Below are 11,369 nucleotides of genomic sequence, written 5' to 3' on the forward strand. Positions count from 1 at the left end.
GTGTTTAATCAAATTTCGTATCACAACCAATTCAAAAATAAAATGACTGTCAATTTTTATGCCTTACTGAAACTTTTATTGTACGCGAACGTCTATTAGTCACGAGAGGTTTTTAGGGGAAGGGAGGGGGGTTGACAAAAAATATCCCGCGGGGGTAAGGGGTATAGTAAGAGATTACGTGTATTTACTTTTAACCTAAATTAAAAAAATCCAAATATTTAATTTTTTTTGTAATTAAAATAATATTTTAAATACCATCATGTATCACCAAGGGGGAGGGGGTGTCCAGAAATCCCTAAAAAGACGATCACGTGATTAATGGACGCCTTAAAATATTATATGCCTATTTTTTTCCAAGAATTTTTTACATTCAATTGATTTCATCTCATCCTTTTTGTTCACTAATCCAATCATTCATTTATTTATCTATTTCCAGATGAACTCATCAGAAACGAATGTGCGAAGTGCGGGCGCTCCTACAAGAGCGCGCGCTACCTGGCCCGTCACGAAAAATACGAATGCGAAAACCAGCCTCGGCTGCACCAATGCCATCTTTGTTCTTATGCGGCGAAACGACGATCGCATCTAAAATCACACACCATGCGCAGGCATAGGAACGTTGTGATTCAAACTATATAATATTAAATGATTATGATAATATAAACATATATTTTTATGTACGGTTAACATTATGATACTTTTATTTATAAGCATATTATAAAGAATAGCTGCTTCTTATTACTTTGTTTCGCTATATCTTTCATGTTTCTGTTAATTTTCTTGCTACAATGTCTTGGGTTTGATATTTATATACATATTTCGTATGAATTTTATTTAATATAATTTTTTATTCGAACTAGTTTTGACACTAAATGTGCGTCATTATACAACAGGAGAAAATATTCATTGCAACATTAAATAAACTCAAAATAGCGTTTTTATTTTTTTTAATAAAAAATCAAAACAAAAATGCACTATTATAATAATGATTTTGTGTTTAATTGATGTTTATTTTTTGCTATATCGTTTATGTTTTTGTTAATTTTTTGGTGCTACAGTGTCTTGTGTTTGATATTTATAAACGGTTTCGTACGATTCATATTTAACCCTTCCAACTCGGATGCCGCCGCTCTGGCGGCAAAATTCATATAAATCTCGGAATTTGCGAATGGAAAGTGTTAGTTAATATAAATTTTTATTTGAACTAGTTTCGAAACTAGATGTGTGCCCCAATCAGCCGGAGAATATCTTCAAAATTACAACATTAAATATACTCAAAATAATTATCGTAAAATTTTGACGATTTTGAGTTTAATTAATTTTTAGATTTTGAAGATTTTCTGGATATATGATTACACACATCTTTGTGGTTTTGTTATTTTTTTTTAATATTTAATATATTTTTGTATTTGAACTAGTTTCGACACTAGGTCTGTACTACAATCAACCGGAGGAAATATTCAAAATTATAACATTAAATCAAATAAAATTCATTATCAGAAAATTTTCACTTTTATTTTCTTCTAATGATTTTGAGTTTAATTTTTATATTTTGAACATTTTTTTCTGTTATATAGTGACACACATCTTCATGTTTTTTTAATTTTTTTTTGCTACAGTTTTGTGATTAATATCCATATATTTCTTATTATTTATTCTAATATTTTTTTGAACTAGTTTCGACACTAAGTATGTGCCATCAAATCAGCCGGAGAAGATCTTTCCAAATTACAACATTACTTAAACTCAAAATCATTAACAGATTTTTTTTTCTTCTAATGATCTTGAGTTTAATCAATTACTAGATTTTGAAGATTTTTCTGCTGCATGATGACACATCTTCATGTTTTTTTTGCTACAGTGCCTTTTGTTTGATATTTATATATTACCAATTATTTTTTTTTATTTGAACCAGTTTTGATTCTAGGTGTGTGATATCAATCAGCTGGAGAAAATCTTCAAAATTAAAACCTTAAAACTCAAAATTATCGTCAGAAAATTATAGCGTTTTTTTCTTTTAAAATAACAAATCAAAACAAAAATGCACTACAAATTTTTGATAATAATTTTTCCTTTTTTTGATCAGTTTACAGAACCCATCGGATGTCTTTACTACCAGTACAAATAAATAATTATATTATTAATTTTAATTTTATGCGACTCATTGGAGTCTTAATTATGACTAATTTATATCTTTACGAAAACATGTGTATATCGAAAAACAAAATCAATATTGTTAAAGTTTAATATTATTTTAATTATTTGCTACTATAAATTTCTCGACTAGACTTGTATGTACATAAGCAAAATTGCGACTATTTAATCAAAAAATATAATTGTTTTTGTTATTAAAATTTTGTGACAACAAACTGTTGCGTTATTAAGAATTGAATAAAATTACTTAAATTATTTTCATTAAAATTTACTTAAGATTGACAATTTTTGTAATAAATATTAGTATAAGGTTATATGTTATGGGATTAATTTATTAGAATTAAAAAAAAAATGACATAAAATTTGTATTATGTATAGCTACATTTAATTTAATTTTTATTAATGTTTCTTATTTTCAAAAATAGAATATTTGTATTTACGTGTTAAATAGACAATAAATATGCGGATAAACACTTTTAATCTTTGATTTTTTGCGTGCAATTATTTGTTTAGTAATAATTCAATAACAAATATTATTTATTTTATTTTGTTGCAGAATAAGAGGCTTTCTCAGGAGATTTCAAGAATCCATATTTTATAAACTAAATTTATATAAAAAAAATAAAAACGATCGTGAATTTTTATTAGTTAAATCATAAATTATTCATACTAATGTTATAGAATTTTCTTGCAGAAATGGAAAAGATGATGTACTGGACTGGACCATGATCTAAAATTTACAACTTGATGAAGCAAGTGGTTTCATCAGGAAATGTTGGGAAGACTTTGAAATTGATATTCGTTTAATCTGAATAAAAATATAATAAAGTGCTTTTTATAAAAAGTTGTTTCTGTTAATTTTTATTTATTGGTCTGATAATTTGTCTCGAGTTGATGTTAAATCATGCGTTTATGCATTTTAAGTAAATACTGTTTTTTAAATAAAAAATATTAGTTTTATATTTATGATCGTGTAAAACTATTTTTCATGCTGTCATATTTTTTTATTAATTTTATTGCACTTTATGTGATCATTTTTCCATTTGATTTTTGATCACAGGATTCGTAGCAATATAGTTACTTTTGCACATATCCATATATATACACACTTATTCTACAAATGTTTTAACATTTATCATTTTACTAAGAATATTTTTTTATTTTTCAGGTAAGACCACAACGAACGCAGTGTGCCGCATTTGCACCACCAGTCGTTTATTAGATTTGCGGGGTAGATACCCCTCAGTTTCTGCTTCAATGACGCCAATCTGCAGATGTTACAATAAGCAGCCTCGTTCCAGAGTTGAATATAAATGCGATCTTTGCCCTTTCACATGTTGTTGGAAATTTGATCTTCAGATACATAAAAAACAAAAACACTACGCGTTTATTAACAATGCAAAGCGAACTTAAGTTTGTTTGGTATCTGGTGCTAAAATGAGGCGCTATGGTAAATGATTGAAAGATCGGTGCAATAAAATATTTACATTGTAGCAATGTTGACTTTGATTATAAATAATATCGTTGTTCTTCTTAGAAAACTCTTTTGGGGGCATCTATAAATCACGTGAGTATTGAAGGGGAAGGGGAGTTTGACAAAAAATCACGAAGTATTACTTGGGGGGTGGGAGGGTCTAGCAAGATATCACGAGTATTTTTTACCTCAATTAAAAAAAGGCTTTTTCAAAAAAAAATAAACAAAATTTTAAAATTATTTTTTATGTACTAATAATGCACGTGATGTTTTTCCAGGGAGAGGGCGTAATATCAAACATCATCAAATATTGGAAAGGAGGGGGGGGGGTTCAAAAATCTTTAGAAATCTATCACGCGGTTAATAGGAGCCCCCTCTGGAAAATTTCCTTGTCCAAGTAAAGTCAAAGAAATTTACCCTTATTTTATACTACTTTATTCGTTCTTTAATGTATTTCAAATCCATACTAACAATTTCTAGGGCAATACATCAAATAAAAAAATTATATAATTTTTTTTTTATAATTAAACTGACAGGAAATAGTGTAGTAGTGTTATTGTAAATTATTATTATTATCATCAGTAATTAAAATTATGGCCAATTACTATCTATTACTATCTATAATTATATGTAAATCATGTATATCAAAATAGTTTATAGAATATATTTTTATTCTTAATAAAAGGGTTATTAATAAAAGGGAGAAAAAATCAATAGTTAATTAGGAACATTCCAATTTACATTCCACTGAAGATTACATAAGATAATATGTCGAAACTTATGGAAATTGTGAAGATTTTATAAATTTCTACATTTTTTATTTGATGTGTTGCCCTGAAGATTGAGACTGGCATTTCCACATCAAAATTACTTTTAAATGTTTTAACACACAAATACGCGCATATATATATATATATATATATATATATGTATATATATATATATATATATTGAATTCTGTTCTCAATTAATTATATTTATGTCTGTGTTTTACATTACTAAATGATAACTAAGCTCAAGAATAAAGATTGTTTCATCTTTTATAATTGCTTGTAATAATATATCTTTTTGGTCCATTAAAACTTTCGTTACGGTAGTGTTTTCCGCAGGAGTGACACTGCTTTACGGAACAGCGAGTAGCCCAGTAGCGCCACTGAATCAAATACAAAAATTTTCAAGTTTTTTCAATAGTTAACCACTTAAAATAACATTTGTGAAAAACTAACAATTACAATAACAAATTAGAATATGAATCTTGAAGCAAGAGCCACTACACTTTGTGTCGCATATAGGCGACACCCGTACACACAGGTCGTAGTGAAACGGTTAATTGATGTTTATTGACTCGATTTTTTATTTTACCATAGTGTCTCATTTGAATTCGAAGCATATTGAATCCAGTGATATTATTTTAGAACTAAGTATAAATGTATTTGTATATATGTTAATGTAGCTTTAAGTTATTTATTATAAGGCTAACCATGCATCATAATTCTTGTTGAAGTTTACATATCGCTAGTCATCAATAACTTATTTGTGCGGCATTTCAAGAAAATATGATTTTTTAAAATTTTTAGACTATTTAATTTAATTAAGTTTTCACATATCAGTGATATGCACAATTTTGATATCTGTAAAAAATTATTTTAGTATATTAATCTACGTTTATTAAATGTATTTTTTCTCCTTGATTCATATGTTATATCATATCAATTTTTAATAAAGGTCTTTGTATTCTTTGTTTATACTAATTATTTTTGCTACTGAAGTGCATATCGAATTAATCCAAAAAGTTTATCTCAAAATTAAAATTATTGACATTAGCATGTATTGTAATGCCAAATTAATATTATAGATGCATAATATTTTAATACTGTTTATAAAATTTCAATAATATTTACGCTTTTATGATAACATACTAATAACTGTAAATATATAATCTAAGTCGTTTGGTTGAACTTTGTTTAAGAGTTTAAACAACTTTGTTTAAAGTTTATAAATTTTTTTTAATGATTTCATAGATTTTTTAACATATATTTCGTGAATGTTTGTTTTTCAATCGTAATACTTTATAATATTGTAATTATATATTTTTATAATATTGTACTGTGATTGCATTTTGAAGTAGAAATTTCTTTTAACATTTTGCCATTTTTAGAATTTTCAACTAAAATAATATAATTTTTAAACACTTGAAATAATTGTCATATATACTCATATATCATTAATACTTAATATATATTTATATATATAGGCATTCATATGGCCTGCTAAAGATTTTGGAAATTTTTACTTCATGAGATTAATGAAATTTCAGTCTTATTTTAACAAACTGTTAAATCATACATATAATACGGCAATTTAGAATTATGGTTAGAATTTAAAATTATGACTACTGGTGCCGTACTTAATGCATTATTTGAAGAAAGCCTTAGAATTAGATATTTATGATAATTATAACATGCCTTGATGCTTTCATTAATTTTGAGCATAAAAGCAAACCGATTTAGTGCTTAAAATTAAATTTAATGATATATTTAAAATACATGCATAAGCTGAAGGAAACTTTGTTTCATTATTTTTAAATTATAAATTTTTTTGTGTTGATAGAATATTTTGGGTGTGTTTTGTCCTTGTTCATGTCTTTATCAGTAGCGACTGTTATACATATAATTCTGTAAAAATATTTAAACATGATTTTTGATATGTAAAACAGTTTATCTGCTATATTTGTCATAACATTTCTGTTTCATCATTAATTCATCATCCTCCTAATAATGTAATATAAGCATGTCATTATCTTGATTTATAAATCATTTTTTTTAGTTTGTCAACAAACTCCTGGAACTTGATTTGTGACTTTTTTCTTATTTGATTTGACATTTTTTTCATTTCAATTGGTTTCACATTGAGTAGCTTGAGTTTGTTGCAAAATATCTAAATATTTATATCATGCTCAATCCAACATCCCACTCACTTGTTTTATTTTGTTTGCTCCCCAGATCTCCTGATCGTTGGTAAAATAGGATCAGCACTGATTACTCAGGATATGTCGATGGACCAGGGAGGTTACGAAAGTGATCCACCATCCTTTCAGTATAATAACCAGGACACAGCAGGATTGGCATACGAAATGGATCATGGTTACTACACAATACCAGCGATAGAATACGGAGACTCTGATGAGATGGTCATCAGGCCTAGAAAGCCTAAATCTAGGAAGTCCAATGGCCCAACTGCTTCAACAGAGGAAAAAAAATTCAAGTGTCCAAAGTGTGATAAGTATTATTTGCGAAAGCAACATATGACCAGACATTTGCGTATTGAATGTGGAAAACAGCGAACGAAAATTTGCGCCTATTGCGACTACGCCTTTTATTATCAGTCAGATTTGGACAAACATCTGGCTAAGCTTCATCGATTCTAAAATTTACTCAAAATATTTAGTTGATGCAGTAATTTTTATTAAATATTGTTGTTCTTGTTGGAAAATTAAATTCTAGCAGCCAATGAAATAGAGCATGCAGATAACCTTAAAGCCTTATTCTGCATTTATTTTTAAATAATTAGTTAAATTGTCTTGAAAAACTTATTAGTATGGTCATTAAAATTTGTAACTTTGCTGCATTAAACACCTCATTTTGATCTAATTATATTTAAAATTTATCCCTTTATTATGAATTAGTGAATAATCTTCATAAAACTATTATGTTCTATAAAAATCTAATGTCAATAATAAAAACAATAAACTAAAAATCAATTATTATGAAAAAAATACATATAAAGTTTTCATTATAATTTATTAAATGAGAAAGTGTGGATGACGTGTTATATATTATTTTTGTAAAGATAAAAAATTCTTTATGTTTAAGTGTTAGAATTTACATTTAGGCTAAGTATAATAAGTGTATGAATTTACCAAATTATATTGTATTATTGTGTTTTATTAATGAAATATTTGCGGTGCTTTTGGACTTAAGTTATAGCAATAATTGTTAAAACCCATGAAATTTTAAATTTAGCATTAAATATATATATATATATATATATATATATATTAGGGTGGTCCTTAATATGGACATTTTCGAATTTTATTGCTCCCAGGGGCTTAAATGCCTCCAAATTGATAAAAAAAAAATCTAAAAGTTTTGCAATTCAATCAAAGCTTCGTATGGAAATAGCATGGAATTTTTTTTGAAAAGTTTAAAAATGTTGTTTATGTATGACTTAGCGACAAATGAATTAAAAGTGACAATTCGTGTCATCTTTTATTGAAAATTCGACACTCTGCAAAACAGGTCTTTTATAATTTTTGATTGAATTGCGCACTATCTAAAAAACAATATCAAGAGCTAAAACATCTAGAGGATTTTTTTTTATCAATTTGGAAGCATTTGAGCCCCTGGGAGCAAGGAAATTCGAAAATGTCCATATTAAGGACCACCCTAATATATATATATATATATATATATATATATATATATATATATGTAACAAATTATGGAGAAAACATTTTAGTTTAAATGATTTACGCTTATTTACCTTAGATATCTTTTACCTGGCAGAAGAATTGCATTTTAAAAAAACGATTTTAACCTAGGATAGTTCGAATAATGTTAGTACATTATTTCATAAATTGCTTGTGACTAACAATGTTATTATCGTTAAGACATATTGAATTACTTTGTATCATGAGTCATTTTTTCATATTTCATTCTTGCATTCCATTACGTTTAAAGATTAAATAAAATTATTTTAATTGTAAAATATAGTTTCATTTTAATTTTACATGACATTTTTTTCTAATCACAATTCATTTTGATATGTATATCATTGGTGGATATAATTAATAAAACTGTTACTATTACTCTTATTATTTAATTTTTTCGCAGGCTGGGGCAGTGTCCAGATGATTTCGTTAGAAGAAAACTGTTTTTCATGTCCAAAGTGTGCTTTAAAATTTAAATATCAAAGAAGTTTACACAGGCACCAAAAAATATGAATGTGGAAAACCGCCAGCATTTTACTGCCCAGCATGCCCATTTGCAGCAAAACAACGCGGAAATCTGAAAGTTCATTGTTCAAGAGTTCATAATATCGAACTGTATTAAAAATGATCTTTGGATAATATATTATTTTAAAATTGTTTATCTATTAACTCCAATACTTGAATGATTTTTTTGTAAAAAAAAATCTGAACTTTGTGATAAAAATGTGTTATGAATTATATTATGTATATTGTGTTATTATGCACAGCGAGCGAACAATTCGCAATATAAGAGGGGAACATGTGCTCCTTTAATTTCTCTTTTTATTAATTATTATTAGTTATGATGCTCTTTTGCACAAGTTTAGTGATCGATAAATTTTATATATTTTTTGTGTGTTTTCTTGGTTTGATTACTGAATGACGACACACATTCAGTGTCGAAACGTTTAATGGAATAAAAATGTTTTTCTATTTTAATCTGTTTTTAATTCGACGATTGGGCGGCAAAATACTTCAAATTATGTATATATGTACTTAACATGCATATTTTTAAGTTATGAATATAAATCAAATTATATGTTTTTATTATTTGAAACGTTGAATAATAAATGATGAAATTTTGAATAATTAATTATCTATATATATTGTTATTCTACAGACTATATAGTATATAGACTTCAATACAAAATAAATTTTGTGTAAATTTAATTTGAAATTTATAATATTTAATTTAATTAATATTTTATACTTTTAATGTTTCAGGATCAATCTATGATTTCAGCTTATCAGTGGATGAAAATTGTACATAGATGTAGATGTTTCTACAGAAACATACACTTCAGAAAATCTTAATTATATATGGGAAAAAAAGGAAAATCAAAAAAATTCAAAGATTGAATCTCGTGTATTAAGAACCAAATATTTCTCTTTACTTCGCGACCATCTTTACTGATTCTATTTTAATCATTATTGTTCTGTTTTTAATCATTTATAAAAATTCTAAGGGCTTTGGTTCCATTTATTTTTATATATTATTCATGAACTATTACTTTAATTGTAAATTGCACGTTTCAGGTTACAAAAATGAGAAAAAATATATTTTCTTAAAATTTATCCTTTATCCAAATATATTTTGTTATAATTTATCCAAGCATGGGTGAGTGGTTTTGGGAACAACATTCACCACAAACAAACCTGTTATTAATTATTATTATTTTTGCAGAATGTGTTTATATCAAACAAGAAGTTATTAAAATCGAACCCGAAGAGTATCCGCAGTCACCACAAGAAACTTTTGAACAAGAAAATGCGCACTATTTTCAAAATGCTCCAAAATTCCTCGATATAAAAAGAGTGCCCTTGTTCCCACCAGATGCGACTGTGGATTCTAAAAACTCAAGTGAGCAAATAATTCTCAATCTATTAATAATATAATTTTGATTTTAAATAATCTATTACTATTCTTTCAGAAAATTTTAAATGCCCGAAATGCCATAAGGGATATAAGGTCCGTTGCACACTTCAACGGCACATGACGTATGAGTGCGGAGTCTCACCGAAGTTCAAATGTCCTATATGCCCGCATGCAAGCAAACGCAAAGAAGATTTTAAAAATCACATGCTCAAAAAACATAAACAAAAGATCCATTAATTAATTAAAATTTGCTTTTCATTTTTATTGAATATATATATTATTATATATATATCTATATATATATATATATATATATATAATGATAGTTGTGTCGACGTTGATACATATTTGTAATATTTTTGCTGCCCAATCGTCGAATTAAAAAAAAAGATTAAATAACAAAATTATTTATTCCATTAAACGTTTCGACACTTGATGTGTGTCATCATTCAGTAACCAAACCAGGAAAAACACAGAAAAAATTAATTATGATAAAAAATTTATTGAACACTAAATTGTGTAATAATATACTAGTTAATAAGTGACACTTGCTTTGTAACCCTGATAAGTGTCCATAATGCACCGCTATTAATAACATAAAATATAGGAGGGCAATATGTGCTTCTTCAATTTCTCGTTGTTAATATACGTATCTTATTATTTCACACAAATTCAGTGTTCAATCAATTTTACATTATAATTATTTTTTTTTGTTGTTTTTTTCTGGTTTGATTACTGAATGATGACACACATCAAGTGTCGAAACGTTTATTGGAATAAATAATTTTACTATTTAATCTTTTTTAATTCGACGATTGGGCTGCTAATATATATATATATATAAGATATATATATATGTATATATGTATATATGTATATATATAAAGATACTTTACTTTGTTTCTTACTTAATATTTTATAATCATTGTTTATGTTACTAAAAAATTTCTTGACAAACATTTAAATTTTCATATGCTATATTTACTAATACTAAATGTTTATAGGTTACTAATTCTTTCGCAAATAATTATGCTTTATATATTTTATATTTATATATTATATATTTGATAATTTAAAACATTGGGATTGGAAGATATTCTTGATGGCCTTTGAAATGAAAATTTTGTATAATACATATTTTAAATTCAATGTAGATTTTTATTGCAAATCCTTTGTAAACTTAATTATTGTTTTTAATGAATATTTTTATTATAAGATTAATTCAACATTTTTTTATAGTATGTATGAATTGATATATTTAATATCACAGTGTAGAAAGTCTAATTTTTTGTAGTGGTTTAGTTTTTTTGGAAAAATTTAGCAAATAGTTTTATAAA

At 26.2% G+C, this 11,369-nt stretch overlaps 1 protein-coding gene across 4 annotated transcripts in view; it reads left to right on the forward strand.

The window, feature by feature from the left end:
* The window catches only part of LOC113387746 (longitudinals lacking protein, isoforms A/B/D/L-like), a 207,223-nt gene that overhangs the window by 105,226 nt on the left and 90,628 nt on the right, over positions 1 to 11,369 (forward strand). Inside the window, exon 6 of one of the 4 annotated variants that reach the window (XM_026625121.1) lies at positions 6,631 to 7,070. The exons of 2 other annotated variants lie outside the window; for them this stretch is intronic. In XM_026625121.1, coding sequence (XP_026480906.1) covers positions 6,631 to 7,055 — 425 coding nt within the window. In that variant the 3' untranslated portion in view covers positions 7,056 to 7,070. Of the gene's footprint in view, positions 1 to 436; positions 655 to 6,630; positions 7,071 to 11,369 lie in introns of those variants that run through there. One more of the 4 variants, XM_026625122.1, reaches the window with a different exon arrangement.

This window comes from Ctenocephalides felis, unplaced genomic scaffold (genome assembly GCF_003426905.1).
Source record: "Ctenocephalides felis isolate EL2017-DRISC unplaced genomic scaffold, ASM342690v1 CF-g0.4_SCAFFOLD_03572, whole genome shotgun sequence".
NCBI classification, from domain to species: Eukaryota; Metazoa; Arthropoda; class Insecta; order Siphonaptera; family Pulicidae; genus Ctenocephalides; species Ctenocephalides felis.